General features: G+C 46.6%; 1 protein-coding gene and 1 pseudogene across 1 annotated transcript; both read right to left on the bottom strand.

The window, feature by feature from the left end:
- Positions 1-741: 741 nt before the first annotated feature.
- LOC123836143 (large ribosomal subunit protein uL6-like) lies at positions 742-12,546 on the bottom strand (annotated as a pseudogene).
- Positions 12,547-15,177: 2,631 nt separating this feature from the next.
- TRIL (TLR4 interactor with leucine rich repeats) lies at positions 15,178-20,688 on the bottom strand. The gene has a single exon (XM_045864511.3). It carries the CDS (start codon positions 19,947-19,949, stop codon positions 17,496-17,498), a length of 2,454 nt encoding a protein of 817 aa, XP_045720467.1. The 5' UTR covers positions 19,950-20,688; the 3' UTR covers positions 15,178-17,495.
- Positions 20,689-23,625: the final 2,937 nt, after the last annotated feature.

Genomic DNA, 23,625 nt, shown 5'->3' with positions numbered 1-23,625 from the left:
GCTACTGGGAACGTCCAGCAAGAATGCCACTGCTCCAGGCCATATCTAGCAGCACTAAAATATCAGGAATCATCCAGAGGTGTCTATAGCCATCTGGGTTGCTTAATGCAGGAGAACGAGCCCCCTCCATTGCTGTAATTGCCCAGGATGGCAGAAAGGCCCCTTTCCCTGACACATCTTTCCACTTCTCTGCCTGGGTGCCACCACCAGTTCCTTTGTCAAGACAATGGCTCTTGACTAGGGATCAGCTGGCCTGGCTACATAATTTGCGGGACCCCATGCAAAAGGAAAACGTGGAGCCCCTGGTCCAAAAAATAGGGAAAAAAGTGCCGTTGTGGAACTAAACCATAGTTTTTTCCTTCTGTTCCAGTCTCTACCTCAACTAGTTACGGTATTTTTTATTTGCTATTTAATGCCATGCCAAGTAAAGAAAACAAAATTTTAAATTGTTAGTATGAATTTTGCAATGCCAATTTTAAAGGCAAATAGAAGTGCATTTAGCTCATCCATGAAATCACCAAAATTACACAATTTGCATTTCATAGCACATACATGCATATGTATTTTGTTCTTACCAGAACGGTTTAAATCCTGCAGAAATAAACTCAGCTTGCTTCTTCTTCTTCTTTTTTTTTACTGGTTTAAGAAAAAGACCCAAATCAATACACCTTTAAAATATCACAAATAAGTCTGAAAAATCATCCAGCATCTTGTTATTTCTGTAGCCGGACAACTTAGATCTTATTCATCAGCCTGCCGAACTGTTCCTTTTTCAGAAACATAGATGCCATCCCCAAATTTTCTGATACCCTTGTTTTTTAACTGTTGTGGCTTGCTGAATCAAAGCATCTGAGTTGGATACCAGTTCAATGCCATTTCCTTCAAGAATTAACTCACCTTTCTGGGCTTGAGATACTGAACAAGTCATACCTGGCCTCATCCAAATGCTGTGGTTGTATTTTTCACCCAAGAAATTTCAGATTTCAGCAAGAGAACCATTCTCCTGAATAACAACGTTGATAACGGAACTTGACAATTCACTTCCGTTGTAACGGAAGCCCAGTGTAACACCCTTGACTACAATTAGTGCAAACAATAGCCAGTTCTTTTCTAGTTCCCACCATTTGTCAACTCGAAGCCTCTTTTTTTTTTTTTTTTCCAAGGAGACTGAGTTCTACATTGATGGGATTGACGTCCCCCTGCAGGGTTTCTCTGGGGCCCTTCACAATAACAGTGGGTCCCTTCAGAGTGATGTCAACATTTTCTGGAATGTCGGCAGTCTGATTGCTGAGGATGGTGTTCCTTCTCGCAATAGATGCGGCAAAGAGCTAAACTCAACTTGCTTCTTGATCACACACCTTCTGCCACCAACACTGTCTGCCTTCAACTTACTGAGGAATAAGGAAAGAAAAAGGAACTATGGGCTGGCCTATCTTTCCCTTTCCTTCCACATCATCATCTCTAGGACAAGTGATTCCTAACACAGTTAATAGTAATTTGTCAGTGTTTGTTTCATCATTTTGACAAATGGACCACGGTTGTGTAAGATCTTCACATGAGGGGGAAAAGGGTGAGAGAAGGTAGATGGGCTCTCTCTGCATTATCTTTGCAACTTAGTTGCATATCTAAAATTATCCCCAAATAAAAAGCTTATTAAAAAGAGAAAAGGGGCGCCTGGGTAGCTCAGTTGTTTGGGTATCTATCTGCCTTTGGCTTGGGTCATGATCCCGGGGTCCTAGGATCGAGTCCCGCCTTGGGTTCCCTGCTCAGCAGGGAGTCTGCTTCTCCCTCTCCCTCTGCCCCTCCCCACCGCTTGTCCTCTCTCTCTCAAATACCTAAAACCTTAAAAAAAAAAAAAAAAGAAAAGAGAAAGTGGTTTTTTTGCATACATCTTGCCAAGAATTGCTAAGATAAAAAGAAATTAAGGCACTCCAGTAGTATTTACCTAACTTGCCAGGTCAGATTCACCTGGGGTGAATCCCTGTACCCGTTTCTAGGAGATTCTGGTTTATTAGATCTGCAGCAGAATTGGACCCAGGACCAGAGTTTTAATAAGCACTCACCCTGAGGAGTTTATCAGACAAGTTTGGGGAAATATTGCTTTGGAGTGCAATGGAATTAGGCTAGCTTTAAGAGTAAGGTAAATTCAAGGCCACATTCCAGCTATGTGACCTTTTTTTATGTACCAGATTTTTTCACTTAACAACTTTTCTACTTGTCCGTTGTGTGGCCTTTGAGGCACTCACCTAACTTCCTAGAAAATTCATAGTGCTGTAGTCACACTATAGAACCACTGTGACATTTAAATGAGGTAACTGTAAAAAGCCCAGCACAGAGCTTGGCCTGCCTAGGTTTATGTTACAGTTGGCCCAAACACCTTATATTCTGATGTTTTCTCTCCAGAGGAGAACATAAGAGGTTAATAAACTGTGACCATAGTTCTTAAACTAGTTACACCAAGACCCATGACCCTTTTGCAGAATATTATTAATACCTAGGGAATAGGAAATATGATCTCCTCTTTAAGTTTCCCCTTATTTAGATATTGTGCTTGCTCATTCATTTTCTAATAGATAATGGAGAGATATTTGCCCTTCATTGTGCCAAATGAAGAGAGTCCGACTGGACGCTTCCCCAGGCTTCTGCCTGAGGGAAGGTCGCTTGATTGCCTGAACAGAGGCCCCAGGCACAGTTGTGGCATGTGAGCAAAACCCTTCTGTGTGCCCCCTCCTTCCAACCCAGCCACCCCAGTGCAGGCCCCAGAACAGCTGGGACATTGGATGAAATCCCTCCTTTGGCAGAGGACAGGAAGCAGTGTGGGTAAAATATGAACATTGTTTAGCATTGTATTTCATGGTTAATAAAGGGACAGTAAACTTTGGCTGCTTTTTGTCTCTTGATGTCCCGAAACTTCCGTCTCTTTGGGATGGAAAGAATCACCCTTAATTTTGACAAGTCCTAAGATAGGGAGCCACAAATTGCCAGTTTCTTTGTCTCTGATAAAAGTAGTACATTAACATCTTTGTAATGTGTGGGTATATTAGAAAAAAGTGTTCAAGGCACCGAGAAGATGAACGTGTAGCAGGCATTGGCCAAGAAGCTAATTAGATTAAAAGGGAATGAAAGGTTGAGGCTTAAGATGCAGGATTAGGTACAAGGTCTTACAGAAAGGACGCAGCCAGGAGTTGGGAGCTGGCCAGAGAGGAAATGGAGGGTCACCCTTTATAAAAGGAGTGGACGTCTCTGGTCTGCTTCTCTCAACGTCTCTGATTCATGGCAAAACGTAGCCCGTCCCCTCGCCTTCCTCCTGTCTGTACCCATGGCTGAAAATGGCAGCCCCAGACCCCAGGGCTCCACCTTCTTGAAGCTCCAGCAAAACCAAACAACTGTCTGATGCTTCAGCTCCTAGAGCAAGATTCTGTTGCGTCCAGCTTGGGTCAGGAGTCAGCCAGCCTCACGGAGTCATGGACAGTAAGCGTGACCCACGTTTACAGTCCTTCAGCTGGTGGGGGGAGGGAAGGGAGGAGCAATTCTCCAAGAAAGGGGCTTGGTCTCACAGAGACCCCAAAAGATATTTACTACAGGTGGAAAATGACATGCTGCAAATTCAGAGATTTTTTTTTTAGCCCCTTGGTTATCTATCTATCTATCTATCTATCATCTATCTATCTATCTTCTTCTATCTATCTCGTCTGTTCAGCAATTCGTCAGTGCTGCATTACGCACTTGGATGTTGGAATCCGGATGAGAAAGGAAATAAAGTGAAGGAAGATAGCAATTTTAGCTTGAAAATTATCTGCAGAATAGTCTACAGATATATCCAGACTGCCGTCAATGTTCTTTCTCTCTCCATGTGCTTGACGTTCACATGGGAGAAGAACTACCCAAATCCGACTTGTGGCATGGAGGAGGGCAAAGGCACCTCCCCGCCGCGACCCCCAAGAGTGGCCTTCCAGAGCCCAGCTTTCCGACAAACCACAGACAGGAGACACTATAAACTGTGCACAGAGGAAGAAAGGCAGGGTGGAAAGGTTAGAAATGAAAAAGGATCTGATAGCAGGAAAGCTGGTTCAAATTAAGGAGACAATGCAAGCCTTGACATTCTTGATGGATGTCAGTGGTTAAGTGCTAGCTGGACCTTCTGCGATTACAACCTCCATTCAAACCCCAGGCCTGGACGGCAACCTGAAACCCAAGGCCATGGGTGGCAGCAAGCATCTGTGGGCCCAGCGTGGATTAGTGCCGTGGCCTTGGGGGACCCTTCCAGGCGGCTGCTTCCTCCCGTGTACCAGTTACCCCATGCCAGGTGTGTGCTCTGGGGGCAGTGACAATACCAAGTAATTAAGATAAAATGTTCTTGGCTGTGTCTACGGCACATTCTTTTATGACAAGAACAAACGGTTAGTTGATGAACTAATTTTTGGTGGGGAAAACTGCAGCATCTATTATTAAATGAATGCTTGGGATTTTTGTTTGTTTGTTTTTCAATAGCCCCATTATAATTTCAGTTCAGATACTCCAAAGCTCATGTTCCCTAATTTATTATCGCTTGCTGAGGTCCTCTGGGATACAGTAATTGAATTTTACTGGCGTCATTACCATACCCACAAACAAGCGAGTGTTCTGAACTCAATCAGTCGAAGCCTGTTCGCGGGCCCACAGGAGACGTGCCCAGAGCGGATGTCGATCCCAGCCCAGAAAGGCCGCCGTGGGTCCCCGGCCGGGGAGACCGGCTAGTGCTCGGTGCAAACCAGGCTTCCTGCGGTCAGCTCTGCGGGGGCAGGAGGAGCACGGGGGCACTTGAAGGAGAGGAAAGAAAAATATGAGGCTCTAAGGACATTGCCGCCCAAATCACCAGACTGTAATCCTACTGCAGTCAAAACTAGACGGGCTTCTGAGAGGTGGGCTCTACATACTTGGTTGAGAACCAGGAAATTCCGCAGGGAGATGTTAAAATTCCATCTTTAAAAAAACAAACAAGCAAACAAACAAAAAAACCCCCAGATAGCCTACATCCTCTCCTTCTTACATCCCAAACAGGAAAATAAAATCATAATATTAGACGGCCACAGAGATCATCTGAATCTAGTCTCCTCATTTTACTCCAAGCTGAAAGGGGTAAAATGAATTCTTACCTCACTGTGATAGTTAACATCTTTTTAAAAATTCACATTCTTCAAAGATTTACCCTTAAAGACTTAGGGAAGCAGTGAGGCAGACTGAAAGGAATACAGCGTGCGTAAAAATGGGCTCAGGCTCATGACTCCCGGGAGCCCCTGGGCAAGTCAATGAACTCTGAGCCTTGATTGCTGCATCTGGAAAATGGGAATAGCCATAGGCTTCTGGGAGGACTGAAGATAATATATGCCAGTATCTAACAAAGCACTTGGCACCCGACCTTAGCTGAATATCATTCTACCTTGGCATTTGTCCAAGAAACAGATAATGTATTTTGACCTATTTTGTACAATGAGGAAGCTAATTGGCTGAAAGGATGGGTTGCTTCTGTAGGAGCTGCACCTCCTCAAATAGTTCCCACCGTATTTGAGAACACAGGGAAGGGAAAAGGCCCCTCTAGTAAGCACACCCATATTTCTGAAGGCATTTAGGCCAAGGACTTTGGGTAATTTTTCTGGGCAACTAAAATTCTCATACCACTGGGAGTTTGCAAAAGCTTTGGGGACTTAGGTCCTCTTTGACCCAGAGATCATATTTCAACTCAGATACTGTCAGTGTCCTCAAAGGAATGACTGTCCTACTAAATGATGAAGGAATCCTACCCCTTCACCCCGCAGGCTCTGCTTTCCCGTGTCTTGATTCTTTGTGAGGAAAAAATTAACTGTTCCCCTGGTTCTTCTCTTGGCTTCATGTCCCTGTCCTGTTTCCTTTAATTAATAGGAAGATACCCCCAGGGTGCCTGGGTGGTGCAGTCTGTTAAGAGTCGGACTCTTGGTTTGGGCTCAGGGTCATGATCTCAGAATTCTGAGATCGAGCCCCATATCAGGCTCCGCGCTCAGTGGGGAGTCGGCTTAAGACTCCTTCTCCTTCTGGCCCTCCCCTCTGTGCTCTCTCTCTCTCTCAAATAAATAAATAAATCTTTAAAAAAAAAAAAAGATACCCTCCAACTGAATAATTCTGTTATGGGCTGAATAGTGTGTCCTCCCACTCTACAAATTCAGATGTTGAAGCCCTAGCTCCTAATATGACATTATTTGGAAATAGGGTCATTGCAGATATAATTATTGTCGGGCCCCTACTCCAGTGTGACTGGTGTCCTTATAAAAGGGGGAAATTTGGACACAGACACACTGGGAGAACGTTGCATGAAGATGAAGGCAGAGGTTGGGCCGATGCGTCTGTAAACTAAGGAATGCCAAAGATCTCCAGAAAACCACCAGAACCTAGGAGAGATGCATGGAGCTGACAGAATCAACCCTGACACCTTGACCTTGGACTTCTCGGCTCCAGAACTGTGAGACACTAAATTTCTGTTGTTTGAGCCAATTTGCGGTACGTTGTGGCAACAGCCCAAGCAAAACAATAACAACAACCACTTCTTTCTGGAAACAAACCCTCTCTCATCTTATTAACCTTGTCCCAGGACTGCTGTGGACTGAGCACTTGGCCCCCTCCCTCTTGCACCCCCCTCCCCACAACAGCTTCCATGGGGCTCAGCTGCATTATCACCTAAGCAGGCTTGGTGCTCTCTGTGCACTCAGGTCCCAAAGTTTGCCTCTGAACTCCAGTCCAGAAAGCAGTTAGCACCATGCTGGAGGGGGGGCGTGGAGACAGCACCAGCATCATCCAAGGTCACATCCCTCACCTCTGGCCTCATCCTCATCAGATGGCAATCATAGTCTGAGAGATGACAACACAGATTGTCTTTGTTTTTCAGCCTTATTCAGCTCCCTTATAAGGAGAAACTATGCCCCTTGAAGTCTTGCAGATCCGAGTGGCTATTACGAATCCAAGCTCGCAGATGAGAGACTGATGTCATCTTTCCTTTTCCGTATAAACAGAAAAAAGTGGAAAGTGGAAAGAAAATGTAAAAAATGAAACATTCTTGCTCTCTCTCTGTCTCTCTCTCACGCACACACACACACACCTCCTATAAACACAAATTCTTTTCCCCTGGATTGTGCCTCCTTTTACGGATGTGTATTCGCAAGAATAGATATATTGGTTTCTGTCCCCTGAGGTAATGATGATAAATATGCCAAGGTCAGTAACTTCATCAGCCATTGAGACCGCTCACTCTGGCAATGGCAGATAATCATTTACCTGGTGGGACTAGTCGCCTTTACTTCAATTCATGCTTCATGGTGTCACTGAAATGTTTCTTATCTCACAAAAACACTTGTCTTATTGTGTCTTTCTGGTACAGAAAGAAATTCATAAATTATTGTTGGGCCTTGGATTTTTCAAAAAGTCTTGGTCATGATTCTGTAGGGCAAGAAGTTACTAAAGAATGGAGACAAGGTAGAAAATAAAGTCACCAGCATATATATAATAATATTCTGTTCCATGTCCTGGAAAGTAAAAATTCAGCTTTTGGTAGACCCAAAAGATATTGTAACTCCTTTTCTAATAGGACTAAGGCTTAATTTAAAAAAGAATTCTACTAGCATTTATTGAGAACCTACTATGGGAAATGCACCATGCTAGATGATAAGACTACCATCATAAGTAATACATAATCTCAGATTTATTCTCAGCAACATGAAATCTATAAATAGTACACAAGGGGAAAAAGAGGTTAAGTTTCCCAAATGTTCACTTTTTGAGAACTGTATTCCTATAATAAAGATAGAAAAAGTGGAGTCCTATCATACTGCCATCTTATATCAGTTTCCCACTGTTGCTATATAAGTGTATATTTGGGTAGAATTGTGGCCATTAAATGACTTGCCCCAATACACAGTGTGTATCGCTTATGTGAACAGTGTCTAGCATGTGTGCCTCAGGGGGAAAAGATTGAACAGCTGCCTTGCAGAACTCATCAATAAGCAGGTAGCCAGGGATTCAGCTCTAAGCTAGCCAGGCCCTGTGGAAACACAAAAAGAAGTACAAGATGAGGTTCGTGTCCTAAGGGAGCTTGCAAACCAGTGGAAAGAACTGACCCCATGGTGCACAACGGTGACCCATCAGTGTCAAGACAGAGTGAAGTATTTGTGTCTATGAGATGCACTGCCTGCCTCTCATTAAATATTTAAGGACGAATGGATATCGTCCTTGATGTATTACACAGATTGAGAAATATAGGCCAAGAATAAAGGCCAAACTGCTTAGAGATGGTTTTTAATGCGTTACATGGTGGGGGGGGATATTCTCAAGAACAATCCCTTGATGTTTTATCAGTTGTCATGTGTACACACAAGACAGCAGAGGGTCGGGATCGGCAGATAGCAAGGGCTCCAGAGCTGGCCAGTCTGGCTTCCAATCTAGACTCAAACACCTCCCTGCTCAGGATTCTTGGTCAAAGTACATAACTTCTCTGTAGCTCAGTTTCCTCATCTCTAATGGGAGATAGTAACAGTACCTACCTCGGAGGGTTATTCTGAGGACTGAATGAATTAGTGTGAGGGATGCTCTTAAAATAGGGCCTGACACAAAATACGTGCTTGTAAGAGTCTGTGAAATTAAGTAAATTAAATACTTTATGTCCCCAGTCAAGACTTGAGTCTTCCATGCTCACTCTATGTAACGTCCACTTTAAGTGTTTACATAAATGAGATAATACATATATAAAGCCAAGATAAAAGTCTCAAATACAGCATCTCCCTTCTGTAGGTTGGTCCATGGTGTCAGTTAATAATACCTGTGATGTGGGCAATATGAAAATTCAGTATTCTTATTTTCTCTGTGACAGTGTGCTAGAATTTGTCTATCTAAAATTTTGAGATCTGGTGATTATTATATAGTGTCGGGTTTGCACAACCCTTGCCAGGAGAGAGGCATTATTCCACAAAACACAAATCCTACTCTAGATCATTCCTTGGACTTCTCTTCTGCCAATTTGGTTTCAGATTGAGCATTTGTTTACAGTTTAATGTGTACAATAGAAAGTCATTGCCTTTTATAAGATAAGGTTCTTTCCTAAGCAAATGCACTACAAAGATGTCTAATTGAGAATTCATGATCCCATGATCGGTGATGTTCTCAGGCTGATGTGAAGAGCCCCAAACACAGGCTTTAAAAAGTACACAGTTCTGTGCTCTCCTCCCTCGAACTCTTCCAGACATTATCTAAGTGTAATCCAATTCACAGAGCTATTCGTTACAAAAGGAGCCTCACATTAGTTTTATTTGAAAGGGGTCCCTATTTTTTACACCAGAGAAAAGAGTTAAGTAAAAAGAAAACCTATCACTAGGCGCTAATTTGCATATATATTAACACAAACTCTTACACAAATTTAACTTAAGAACATCTGTCTATGTGTGCAAAATCTCCAAAAAGTCTGTTGAATCAAGAAAACTTCTTACTTACTATGCATAATAAATGGTTGTGAAAACAAATAATTTTAAAAACTAAGGTTAAACATACTATTTGACAGATAGATGTGCATGTGACTTACAAAACTTACAAGGCAAAAAAGCACATAAAAGTAACTACCTATTGTTTAAAGATAAAGCAATCAATAAAACTAGACTCAGAGATGACCAAGATGTTGAACCTATTAGAAAGGGACTTTAATTCAATTTAGATTAATATATTAAAAGATGTAGTGGGAAGCTACAGAACAGGCATGAACAGATGCAGAATTTCAACATAGAATTACACATGTTTTTAAAAAGAAGCAAAAGAAATGCTAGGAAAAAGAAAAACATATCAGAGATGAAGAATTCCTTAAAGAGCTAATTAGCAGATGGAACCAGTTGGAAAAAGATCCATAAATATAAAGATAGGTCAATAGAAGTCATCCAAGCTGAATTACGAAGATTTTAAAAGTGTCAAAGAAAAAGAACTATAGAATATCCAAGAGCTGTGTAGGATGATATCAAATGATCTAACATACACATAATTAGATTTTCATTGTATCTCAATAACCCTTACTTAAAAAAAAAAAAAAGAAGAAAATCAAACCAAAGGAAATGGAAAGAGAGAGAAAGAGACAGAGCATAATAACATGACAACTAAATGCAATGCATGATCCTACATTGAACCAGGGGGGTAACAGCTTTTGAAAGGGTATTATTGGGACAGTTGCTATATTTTAAATATGGATTATGGATTAGAGAATAGCATTTTATGGGTGTTAAGTTTTTTTCTTGATAATTGTGCTATGGTTATTTAAGAGAATGTCTTTGTTCTTAGGAAACACAACTGAAATATTTAGGGTAAAGAAACATGATGGCTGCAGTTTACTCTCAGATAGTTGAGCGAGAGAATAATGAAGAAAATGGTGCAAAATATTAACAATTAGTAGAGCCGGTTAAAAGGTATACAGAAATTTCCTGAAATAGTCTTGCAATCTTTTTTTAAGTTGAAAATTATGTTATATATATATATTTTTAAAGATTTTTATTTATTTATTTGACAGAGAGAGAGAGATAGCGAGAGCAGGAACACAAGCAGGGGGAGTGGGAGAGGGAGAAGCAGGCTTCCTGGCGAGTAAGGAGCCCGATGTGGGACTCGATCCCAGGACCCTGGGATCATGACCTGAGCTGAAGGCAGACGCTTAAAGACTGAGCCACCCAGGCGCCCGAAAATTATGTTATATTTTAAAAATTTTTTAGTTATTCCACTTTGGGTTTCTTTCTTTCTTTCTTTCTTTTTTTCCTATCATGACAAATGTACTCTTTAACCCCCATCCCCTATTTCACCCATCCCCCACCCACCCCCTGGTAACCATCAGTGTGTTCTCTATAGTTAAGAATCTGTTTCTTGGTTTGTCTCTCTCTTTCTCTTTCTTTTTTTCTTTGCTCATTTGCCTTGTTCCTTAAATTCCACATATGAGTGAAATCATATGGTATTTCTCTTTCTCTAACTTATTTCACTTAGCATTATAATCATTAGCTCCAGCCATGTTGTTGTAAATGGCAAGGTGTCATTCCTTTTTTTTTATTTTTAAGATTTTACTTATTCATTTGAGACACAGAGATACAGAGAGAGGAGAGAAAGCATGAGCAGGGAGAGAGGCAGAGGGAGAGGGAGAAGCAGGCTCCTCGCTGAGCCAGGAGCCCGATGTGGGGCTCAATCCCAGGATCCTGGGATCATGACCTGAGCGGAAGGCAGATGCTTAACCATCTGAGCCACCCAGGTGCCCCAAGATGTCATTCCTTTTTATGGCTGAGTAATATTCCATTGCACATATATAACATTTTTATCCATTCATCTGTTGATGGATATTTGGGCTCTTTCTGTAGTTTGGCTATTGTTGATAAACATAGGGGTGCATGTATCCCTTGGAATTAGTGTTTTTGTATTTTTTTTTTTTTTTTTTTTGGTAAATACCCAGTAGTGCGATTACTGGATGGGAGGGTAGTTCTCTATTTTTAACTTTCTGAGGAACCTCCATACCGTTTTCCAGAGTGGCTGCCCCAGTTTGCATTCCCACCAACAGTCCAAGAGTGTTCCCCTTTCTCCACATCCTTGCTAACACATTAATTAGTTTTGCTTTGAGTATGTCTGATGATGAGTGATGTTGAGCATCTTCTCATGTGTCTGTTGGCTTTACATAAAATTATAAGTTTTGTTTAAAGAACCAAATAAGAAAGAGAGAATGAGCGATACCGACAAGATATAAGGAAGAACAGCCTAAGTAGAATTAAGCACAAGGCAAAAACAGAAAGCTGTGTGTGCATGGGTTCAGCAATCAAAATAAAATAAATGGCAATCAAAATAAAAATAGGAAAAGTATATGACCCCATGAGGTGTGTGAGGGCAGTAAGAGTACATAAATAAGAACTTCCAAGAAGCAAACTGTATTCTCAGAGCAAGCCATGTTTTTCTTTGGCACACAGAAGACTGCCATAGAGTCGAAGAGTATCAGAGAGACTTTCACAGTAAAGGGGAGGGAGAGGCTGACACCTCCTGAAAAATCAGTCCAGAGCTGATGGGGGTCGGGGGTTATACTTGGCCCAGGGTTATACTCAGGCTAGGGATATACTTCGCCATTTCTTCTTTGTGGAGCCCTTCCTGAGAAACCAGGAGTAGTGAGTGGGCACTCCCAAAGAAGAAATAGAAACTGCGCAAATGTAACAAGGGAGCAAAAAACACTGAATAGCTAGAAAATATCAAACTAAAACTGTTAAAAACAAAAAACTCTCTCCCCCACCTTCCCCTTTCATGCACAGGCAGAGCCAACTGCATCAACCATACAGCTGGAATGTTAGGTGTGCTTACCAACTTAAAAGATTGGGCAAGGGCGAAAGTGGGTAATTTATGGCTTTGAGAAAACGGGTGGAGTCACAGGAGGAGGATCTGGGCACGTAAAAAGCACAGTTGATCTTCATTATTTGCAGATTATGTATTTGTGAACTCTCCTACTCACCAATATTTATCTGCAAGCCCAGAATCAATAACCTGCAGTAAGTTCACGGCCATTCGTGGACCCTTGCAGGGCCGTGGAAAATCTGAGTTGCCCATGCATGCCACCAGCTGAGGCTGAAGGAGGCAGTGTGTCACCTTGTTGCAGCTCTCCTCCTGTAAACAAGTGTCCCTTTCATTGTTTAGTGACACATTTCTCACACTTCCTTGCTTTTTGTTGATTTGCTGTTTAAAAGCGCCGTCTAGAGTTCCTCAGTGAAGGATGGCAACGATGCGTCTTAGAAAGTAGGTGTGTGAGGTCAACTCCATTCAGGCAGGAGTTACAGGGCTGTTGGCCCTGAGTACCATGTTAATGAATCAACAGTATCTATTAATTAAGGTGTCTTGAAACAGAAACACTCATCAAATAAAGGTTATGTATTGAGAAGTTGATGGAGAAGTGGCCAGATGCTTGCAGGCACCCAAACCAGAATTTCCTCTCAGAGCAATGGTTCAGTGTTTGTTCATTCAGTGTTTGCTGTGGCTTTTATGCAACATAACTTGTGTGAATAAGGAGAATTGACTGTTAGAAGGGAACACATCCCACTCACACTGGTAGTTGGTTTTGAAGACAGAGTAGGGGGTAGGAGCTAAACTTACGAAGCTTTGGTCGGTTGGAGAAAAATGTTATGGATTTAGAGTCAAGAGATGCTGTTGCTTGAAAGGTTGGGGCATGACAATATATTTCTGTCTGGCACCTGATGCCATTTCACAGCCAAATTATAAAGCCACGTTTCTGTGTCAATAAGGAATCACACCACCTGTAGCTTAAAATCTCTCAAACAGATGTAATGATATATTTAGTTATTGTGTCCCAAGATAAAGCAACCAGATGAAGCTACATTTCCCCCTAATTATTTCAGTGATTAATGTAAATATTCCGTCTCCCACGTAAAATGAAAAGAATATTATTTGCCACATGATTGAGAAGGATGAAGTGACCTGAAATCCCTAGGAGGAAAAAAAAACATTTACTCATGCAAAGTATCTTTTGAAGTAAACTAAGTGAAAGGACACTTGGGGATGCTATCGCTAAATTAACGGGAAGCAACGTCATTTACACATCCTTAGTTTCAATCCAAAAGATGAAGGAGCTTATGCCAAGAGTTTAATAAACGTAGAAAAGTTTACTCAAATACTAGTATGTTCACCTTTTCTATTTTGAAAAATGAGAGAGAAAAAATAAAATAATGAGAAGGCATTTCAAGAGCTATCCTTCCACATTAAATTACACAAGAGCCTCAATTAACCAGAACAAAGGCAGGGGTCACTGAATCTCATTACCTGGATTTTCTAACTGGTTAGGGCTTAAGCAGAAGTGCCTTGTCCATGGTATTTCTAAAATGTCTCTTACAATTTGTTGCTCTGTGCACAAAATACTGCTACTAATAATACATCTACTATTTATTGAACATCTGCCTTGTAGCTGGTCCTGTCAAATGCTTTTTTCCTCATCTATTCCTCACAATGGCACTCTGCAGTCAGGACTCAGGATTCCCATTTTAACTGATGCAGAAACTGAGGCACAAAGAGATCAGGTTAATAGAATGAATGCAATCCCAGACGACTAAAACGCTTTCATCACTTCCTTAAAATCATACTGAACTTTAATGATGCTGTTTCTCTGAGATGGTGAAGGTGTAACACTGGGTAGAAATCTGTTTTAATCCTGGGTCATGGTCTCAATTTTTAATACATTTCTGGCACGAGAATGCTTCATTGTCACTTATTTCCAAGGCTTAGAAGCAGATTGCAGAGGGGTTAAGCACGAATACCAGGTAATCCAGTGTCTGTTTTAACGGTTTCTTAATAGAGGATAGCTGCCCACATTGGTGAACTTCTGGTGAAAACCAGGTCTTTGCAAATTAGTGAAGGTGTTCTGATCACGTGCCAGTTATTACCCAGTAATAATCTTAACAGGTTGAGCTGAGGGTCTGACCACATTCCAGACTGCTTCAATGCTGCTTTATTTTATGTTATTTTTAAGATTTTTAAAATTTACTTATTTGAGAGAGTGAGCGAGCAAGAGAGAGCACACGAGCAGACGCAGAGGGAGAGGGAGAGGGAGAAGCAGACTTCCCCAACTGAGCAGGGAGTCCGACGCGGGCTCGATCCCAGGACCCCAGAATCATGACCTTGAGCCGAAGGCAGATGCTTAACCAACTGAGCCACCCAGGCGTCCCTCAGTGGCGCTTTAAATGAACCATCCTACCTCATACAAAGTTTATTCTTTCTTACTTTAGGAATCTTATCTTTTCATATACTTTGGTAATGGCAAAAATGACCTCCAGTTCAAGATACCTCCTGATTATTGACCATGGGAGTCAAAAGTCCTGATTCCTTGCTGATGCTGGCTGAGACCCAATCATCTCGCTGTCACTGGTATTTTAACAGCATTTTCTTATCATGGCTCACCATCTGCTTTTAGAGTCATCTCGTTGTTTCTTTGGGCATAAACTCTCCTAACTATTTCTGAAAAATAAAGTCTACACTCTCTGGTAGAAATGGCAATTAAAAACCACTGCAAGAGGACAGGCAGACAGACTCGAAGCTCATGTTTCATTGTCGTCAATGGAAACTGCTGTAGAAACCACAGCATATCATTACGAGAGTGTATAGGCTATTTGGAAACTCCAACAATAAAACATCTCCATTAGTAAGTGGGTTTATTGACATAACTGAACATAACAATGTATAACATTCATTCATTTCCCACCGAAAGACTTTCCAGTCGAACTCTTTTTACATAGATTTTCCTGTTTTTCCGTGAAGTATTTTCAGTGATGTTCTGCAGTTGAAAGGGTAGGTGCTGGGAAGCATCAGAGGTCTTTTTCAGACTTTTAGTGGAGCTCAAGATCACACTGCTGTGCAAAAGGACCAGCTAAAAGATGCCATTGCTCTACGAATGAACAAAACTAGGAGCACGAGAGGGGCAAGTAAATAGCCCAAAGGTTTCAAATAAGAGCAGGTAACGACCCCCTCTCCCATGTACTCATATGCTTGGGATCTGACACGGGCTCTGGCAGCAAACTAAGAATGACAGCCTATTTCCTGTGCTTTATTAAGTTTTGGCCCCATAGATAAGACTACCAGAGAAGCAGCTGTACTTTAAGTGGTCTGGACATTTACTCATCTGAACATAAACACAGATCCGTTTGTTTAGAGCCCTGGGTCTCTGCTCAGCTGTTGGGACAAGGGCAGGCTTGGCTCAATAGAGGCCAAACATAAAAGGGAGTACACTGGGGTTGAAGGACCCCCCCAGACTATGATAGATTCCCTGAGTCGTCAGGACCCTCAGGGCTTAACGCCCTAAACAGGAGATTCACTGTTGGCCTTAGCACCATCGTAATAGCTTCCGTGGCACCCCACTGCCAATAACTCCACAACCACGGCGAGCATCACTGTGCAGCCCTGCCCTGTGACTGCTTTTCTAGACCACACACAAAATCATTAATGTAAACCAAAGCACTACATTTAGTGATAAACGTGTACTTCATAAATATCAGGGAACGAAAGTGTCCCAAACAGCTGAAAACAACGGAGCAAATAAAGGAGCCTAATCCTAAATTTAAAACAAAAACATTTAAAAGAAATACTGCAATTATTAACTAAAAGATAAGATTTAATAACATGGTAAAACACGGGGTAGTGGAGAGATTAACTTGCAAAATAAATCATTATTTCACAGTGAGGTTTAAGTACTCCTAACAATCTTCTGGTTTTAGTAGAAACAGACAACCACTGATGTACCCTTTTTCACATTTTTTTCCAATAATTTCTTCCCCCCTCTTTCCTATAGAGTAAGACATTAAGGTGATTGAAGGTTACGCTGTCAATTGACTATCACCTTTTGCTTCCCTCCTATTAGGGAACTGCCTTTATCACTTAACGGTGCAACTCAAGAGAAGCGGGGCACAGCCTGCTGTGTGTGACTGATAAAAACATGAGAAGTACCACATCATATTTATTCCAATCTGGACACAGTGTCAGAGATGCGGTTAAGTGAACTGGGAGGCTGCAGTTCCCTATGTGGTCATCGGTTATGCACACCTTACATTCTTTTACCAAGTCTGGCACTGACATTTCCTTTTCCATATATAGGTTTAGAAAAAATAAAATTAAAAAGCCACAGGAGCAACCCTGACAGAGAAGTCTTGCATGCAGCCTTCTCCTGAGAAAGCAGGTAATCTTAGTTAACCCCAAGGTCAGCCAATGTTCTTGCGGTGTTAATGTTAAAAAGAAAATACTAGTTGAACGGCTCAGCTCAACTAAAACAGTCCTTGAGTTTATTGTCAGTTTGTTAAATGTCCGAGCTCTTCACATTGTTGAAAAAAAATAGCGTCTCTAATTATTTAAACATTAAATTATCCTGAATGTTCTATTAACCAAAATGAAAGAGTTCCTTGGCAGGTGTGTTGAACTTTACCACCTGTTTACAGCATCTCCCTTCTTGGCAGAGACCACCAGCCCAGCGCAGTCCAGGTGCCAAGCCTCCTTTGTAATACTAATAAGTTCCTTTTCCCTTAAATAGGACAAAACTCCTCTGTTTCACACTGAACAAACAAAAAGCATTCTGGCCATTCCGGGGGCAAAAGCGCCCTTTTCTGCCCCAAAGGGGGCCAGGCTCTTGCGTTGCAACACCACCAAAGCCATATCCATAGCTGTGCCAAGGTCTCCATGTAAGAGAAGGCTTCGCACCTCTGGACTCTACCGTCCGTTTGTCCCCTACTCTTGGCCTTGACCACCAAGTACCACCCATTCACATCATGAGTGGGTACTGGGAATTGGGGGGGCGAGGGCGCCGAACTGGCTTCCCCTTTGGCCTCTCTGGCAAGTGCACAAAAGGGGGAAAGGAGAAGCTCTGGTAAAGTTAGATCTTCCCCTGAGGTGGGCTGAGGGGCTCCACGGAAAGTGGCCGGCTCCTCAAGGCCAATGAGATGGTCTCCACACCCCTGGAGTCCCTGGACCTAGTCAGCGAATCGCTGCAGAAGATGGTCGTCCCGCCTCAAGCTGCCACCTGTACCACCGCCCCCGCTGTCCATGAAGCGGTCGCAGGGGAACTCGATGAGGTCCGCCTCGCTGAGAGCACACACAGTGGTGCGCGGCCGGTGTGACTGGAAGCCAGAGAAGTCCGCAGACACGCCGGTGCCCATGGAGCGCAGGGGACGTCGGGTGGAGTACATGTGTCGAACATGCACAGGGGCCCCAGCCTTCCGCCTAGCCCGCAGCTTCCTCCGCAGCCAGCGGGACGCCCAGGCGGCCAGCGCCAGGAACACCAGCAGCGCGTTGACGGCCAGCAAGACCAAGGTCAGCAGCTGGTAATCGACGCCGCTCCGGCTCCCAGGCTCCGGGAGGGTGACCAGCCCGGCGCAGTGGTCACGGGGGGCCACCGGGCAGACCCGGCCCCCGAGGACGCCCTCCACGCACACCAGGTAGGGGGTGTCTCCGCGCAGCTCGCGCAGCGTGGCCGAGTCGCTGCGCTCCGGCAGGTAGACGAAGCGGTGGAACTTGGGCTGCTGGCCAAAGCGGTCGAAGAGCAGGCGGAAGCGCGCGCCGCCCAGCGGTGGGGGGCTTCGGTACTGGCGCACCGCCCAGCGCACCGAGGCGCTGTCGGCGCCCACCGCCTCCACCGTCAGGTTGCACAGGATGAACTTGTTGAAGTCGCAAGGGTCGGACACCAGCGGCGGCAGGACGACCCCGCCGTCGGACTGGGCGGCGCTTTCGTGCTGCTGCGCGGCCAGGCGCTGCTTCGCCGCCGCGCGCTGCCAGGGGTCGCCAGCGGGCGGTGGCGCAGAGGCGGGCGCGGCCGTCGGGGTGGGCTCTGCGTGGGCGGCGTCTGCCGGAGTCGGAGGTCCCCGCTCGGGCTTCTGGAGCAGGTCCAGGGGGTGTGGCGCCGGACCCTCGGCAGCAGCGGCGGAGGGGTCCGGCTGCTGGAGGCCCGGGCCCCGTCGGCTCAGCCTCAGAGCGCTGCGGTTGCCCAGGAGCTCCCTGGCGGCCGCATCCCAAGCCACCCCGGGCAGAAATCGCTCGCGCTGCTGTGGCTGTGGCTGTGACTGCGGCTGCGGTGGCAGCTCCTCCGAGAGGCCGCCTGCAGGGGGCGTCACCTCCTCCCCGCCGGCTGTGGGTAAGGGCCTCCGCTGACCTTCGGCGGTCGGGGAACCTGAGGCCGAGGGGTCTGCACAAGCCCCGTTCTGCAGCTGCTGGTCATCCAGGTAGTCCAGGTACTTGCCCCGCAGGGCCGGAGGGTGGCGACACTGCACGAAGACCGTGAGAAGACGGCCTTGCGAGTGCCAGTCGCCCATCCAGCGCTTCAGGCCCCGCAGACGGCAGTCGCAGGTCCAGCCATTGCCGTCTAGGTCCAGCCGGTAGAGGGCCGGGCTGGCGGCGAAGATGTCCCCGGAGAGGGCGCTGAGCGCGTTGTCGCGCAGGCTGAGCTCGCGCAGCCGGCCCAGGTGGCCAAAGACAGTGGGGTGCAGAGCGGACAGCGCGTTCCCGCTAAGGTCCAGCGCCTCCAGGCTGTGCAGGGGCTCCAGCAGCGCCACGGGCAGCTGGCTCAGCCGATTCTCCTCCAGGCGCAGCTCGCGCAGGGCCTCCAACCCCCAAAAGGCCTCCGGCGCGAGGTGCGTGAGCTGGTTGCCCCTGAGTGAGAGGAGGCCGAGACGCGGCAGGTGCTGGAAGACGCGCGGCCCGAGGTGCTGGAGGCTGTTGGCCGAGAGGATGAGGGTGGAGAGGGAGCGCAGCGGGGCGAAGGTGGCTGCATGGCGTAGGGAGGGCTGCAGCTCGTTGGCAGAGAGGTTAAGGAAGCGCAATTTGCCCAACTGGGCAAAGGCGTTCTTGCCCAGAAAGCGGATCCGGTTGGACTCCAGATGTAGGTAGAGCAAGTTGCCCAAGGGGGCGAAGACCGCGTCCGGCAGCGCCCCCAGGGCGTTCCCGTCCAGCCGCAGCTTGACCAGACTCTCCAGGCCCTCGAAGGAGCCGCGGCTCAGGCGGCCGATCTCGTTCCCGTTGGCGTAGAGGATGCGCAGCTTGCGCAGCGGGGCCAGCGTGCCCGGGACGAGCGCCTGCAGGAGGTTGTTCCCCAGGTAGAGCTCCTCTAGCCGGGAGAGTTTCTCAAAGGTCTTGGGGTGCAGAGAGCGGATCTGGTTGTACTGCAGGTCCAGCCGTCTGAGCTGCCCCAGACGGTGGAAGTCGAAGGCCGTGATGTTGGTTATGAAGTTGCCGCCGAGGCTGTAGGTGAGCACGTCCTGGGGGCTCGGTAGCGAGCTGGTCTTGGGCACGGCGCGGAGCCCCCTGTTGGTGCACAGGAGGTGCTGGGGGTGCTGGCAGTCGCAGCGCTCGGGGCACACGGGCTGGGCCCGCGGCGGGAGCGCGAGGCAGCCGCACACCACGAGCAGGAAGCGCACGGCGCGGGCAGCCTCCATCGCCGCCCGCCCTGGCCCTGCGTGCTGCGGCCGGATCGTCCTCTTGGCCCGCCTGCGCCGTGTCTCCTCTGCATTCCCCTTGGCCCGGCCAGAGTCGCTCAGTGGCCTCTTTCGGACTCCGCAGCGCGGTCCAGCCCCTCCTCCGCCCTTTGTCCGGTGGCTGGCCCGGGTCTCTGCAGGCGGGCTTCGCCCCGCCAAGTCAGGCGGCTCAGGGCGCCCCGGGAGCTCCGGGTGCTACTTGTTGCATTTCTGCACCAAACTGTTTCTCCGGGTGTGCGTCGGGGGGCGGAGGGAGGGAGCCAGACCTGAGCTTTTTGTTTGCAGCTTGAGTCCGGAGAGCTGGATTCCCTGGCACGGATTCTCCCCGCCGAGCGGATTCCCCGGCTGCAGGCGGGAGCCCTTCCAAGAGCTCCTCGGGGCGCGGCTTGGCTGCTGCGCCCCGGCGGCTCGGCCCCCGCAGCCCGCGCCTCCTGGCTCTCGGTCCCGGACCAGGAGCGCGGCCTCGGTGGAACAGCCGGGGGAGGAGCCGGGGGTGCGCAGGCTGCGTCCGGAAGGGACCCAAGTCTGCGAGTGGCGGGCAAACCAGGCGGAAATTCGTTCTTCCCACACTCTGCCCCCCGGGGATGCAGGCGGAGAAAGAGGAGACGGCGGAGGGAGGACAGACCCCGACAGGGGGAGGAGGAAACGCTAAGTGGCTCCGCGTCTGGTCAGCCCGAGCCCGGGACGCCGAGTGAGAAAAGTAGGGATTAAAAACAGCTGTACCGGTCGGCCCTCGACGCAGGGCTGGGGGCGGGGGTGGATTACCGGGCTAGCAAACGGAATTTGCAGACAGAGACCTTTTTATTTTAGATGAGTACCCCAGTCATTTCGGCGCATTGGGAGCGCGGCTCCTCTTCTTCGTTTTCAAGTCACTTGCTCTTCCAAGTGTCACCCCGCGGGCAGTGCACGCAGCACGGAGGGCGCAAACATCCTGTAAGAAGTTTAGGGCAGCCCGAGGTTGTCTCCAAAGAGCTGTCGGTGGACTACCGTCAAAAGAGGCCAGATCACCCCGTCTGAGTGTTGCGTGTTTGGGTTTTTTGACCGGGCTGTACCGGTGGCCGGGGAGAGGCATCGTCCCACGTAGGGATCTGAACTGGGTACTCGCTTGGCCCTGCTGTAGGTAAGAGCCTGGAGAATCCCAGAACTGGTTCTACCACCGCGAAGAAGGTGTCTCTGTCAGATTTTGGTGATTTAGTCCCATTAATCCTCCTCCAGTCTTACAGCCCTTGGGGTAGGCTCTGCACGTGTGCACAGATACAAAATCACCTCCACAGACCCTCTGGTAACTGCTACCTGCGGGCCTCACCGGCTCGATGCCTGGGCTTGCAGGGATCTTCAAAGTCTTGAGGCCCAGAAGTTCTCCGGCCTGGCTTAGTAGGGGAGTCTCACCACTTACCAGTATAGAATGGAGCATTTGTCCCTGGCGCCTTGGAGGGCAGCCCCCCGCTGAGAATGAGGATGGGCAAGGAGTAACTATTTTTTATCATTTGTTTATGCAAACAGTCTTGCTAAAAATAAAGGCCCCTTCCCTCCCCACCCAAAATGTTCAGAAAATGTAATTTTAAGGATCTGCTCTGTGAAAAATTAAAGGAGACATATCCTCACCTCAAGAGGCTGACTATCTAGTGAGGAGGGCAAGTCTTGGAAATGTTAAGTCATCATCTAAGGCAGTAGCTGCTGAGATACAAGGTGAGTTTTAGTAATTCCAGTGTTTGGCAGTGATTGAGTGCCTCATTTAGCGATTTATGTAGGCGGGTGATAGAGACGAGTTCTGAATTTCAGGAAAGATGAGATCCTTGGCTGCATGGTCAAGGAAGACTTATGGGAGAGCAGGTACTGGGGGCTCCAGGGCGATGCGCAGTGAAGAGCTCACGGCCAGTCGAGAGCTCACGGTCAGTCAGCAGTGAAATGCCTATTCTGGGCACAGCGAACAGACCCAAGTTTGCTTGTGATGTGCTTTGAGTTTTCAAATAAAGAAAGTGTGGGAAACCAAGTATCTGCCTTAACAAGATAAAAGGTAGTTTGGTTTTTAGTTCTCGTGGTGAGAAACTTCTGAAACCTTTTTAGTTCTTGACTGCAGTCCTCCTTATGAAGGTACGGCTGCCCCAGAGGGTGAAACCCAGGCTTGCGTGGTGTGGCACAAGCTGGCCTGATCCAGGCCCCAGAGCCTGTTAGGAGGACTTTCAGCTTTTTTGGAGAAAAGAAGGCTAAGAAGCTACTGGCTTTCAAATTGAACCACTGGCTGGATCTACCTGGGATGGAGCTGTGGCAGCATCAGCTTTGAGCCTATGGTGTGAGGACACACAAACGGCCATCAGAGCAGAGCTGAGAGAGGTGTAACATGGAAGAAAGAGGGAGAAGCAGAGATGGGACCCCACCCCTGAGTCTGCAGACAACTTGCAGAGTGCGGACCGCAGGCAACATTCCGTCCGAGGACCTCGGAGAGTTTGTGCTAATCACTCACTGCACTGAGTGTCTTTGCTTTATAGGTGCCCCGAAGGAAGATGTACAAAATCATTAGGCCCCTGCAGATGTTCGGTATTTTTCAATGTTTTGACTGTCGTTGGTATTATTGCCCGGTGTTGAACGTTTCTACCAGTAGCGCTGGCTTGCAGGTAGAAATAACATCATGTGTGGTTTATGTCCAAAGACGATTGCTTTTCCATAACATTCCATTTTCTTGAAGTAATCCATCTGCCACATATAGTTAGCCTTGCTTAAAGTAGATACAGTGTGCCATACTTCAAATAAGTATAAACAGCTTTGGATAGGTGTTGCTACCACCCTCAATCCAGTTTCAGTGAGATTAAGACTCTGGGATCCGCAGCTGAAGTGCTAACACGTATGTGTGTGTGCATGCAGATAAATTCTTTCTGAAATAGTGTGATTACGGTGTTTTTAACAAATGCTTCCCTTTTTAAAGGCATGTAGCTTGAGGTCCACTTTACAAATGAATGACATTTAAATCCTTCAGAGTACATTAATGTGTATTCTTATGTGCCCCCAATGATCTCTGTTTCTATAATGCTACACATTCAGGTGTTTTATTTTTAGACCATCTCTCTCTTTCAGGAGCTAAAACAGTATTTTGCTTGAATTCAGCGGTACTTAGAGCCCGCAGCAGTGAAGACCTGTAATAGCAACTCCAAAGCTGCATTTGCTTTGAATGCTGGTGGTCTGGTAGGTAGTATTTATGAGAATCTAGCAAGTGACAAATCCCAGGATGAGCGGTGGGAATGCAGTGGCTGATAGGATTCAGTGCCAGACCCCAGGGTGCAACAGCTCGGTGGGGAGACTGATGGGCAAGGAGTGAGCAATGGCATCACCAGGTGATAAGTGCCGAGGGGTGGAGCTGTGGGAGCCCTGAGGAGGGCAGCTGGCCTGGACTGAGAGCTTGAGGAAGGTTTCCAGAGGAGGGAAGTGCTGGAAGTCTGCAGACAGGGGCAAGAGGGTCCTTTAGGAACCCCCCGATCTTCTGTCTTTGTTGATGAGATCTTTTGACATTTGTATTTTTCAACAGTATCATACAACCTTGCTCATATGATGACTTCCGAATAAATATTCCCTTACTCCCCTTTAAGGATTTCTGCAGGCAGGTGACATAATGGTATTTGCACTGCAACGTCAAAAGGTATCT

This window comes from Mirounga angustirostris, unplaced genomic scaffold, assembly GCF_029215605.1.
Source record: "Mirounga angustirostris isolate CCGP_5_RB_7025 unplaced genomic scaffold, mMirAng1.0.hap1 SCAF_12, whole genome shotgun sequence".
Classification (NCBI taxonomy): Eukaryota; Metazoa; Chordata; class Mammalia; order Carnivora; family Phocidae; genus Mirounga; species Mirounga angustirostris.
The sequence above is the reverse complement of the archived record's forward strand: the minus strand, read 5'-3'. Positions and strand labels throughout refer to the sequence as shown.

Coding starts and splice junctions, on each gene's coding strand:
- TRIL (XM_045864511.3), bottom strand. CDS start 19,949: ATGGAGGCTGCCCGCGCCGTGCGCTTCCTGCTCGTGGTGTGCGGCTGC.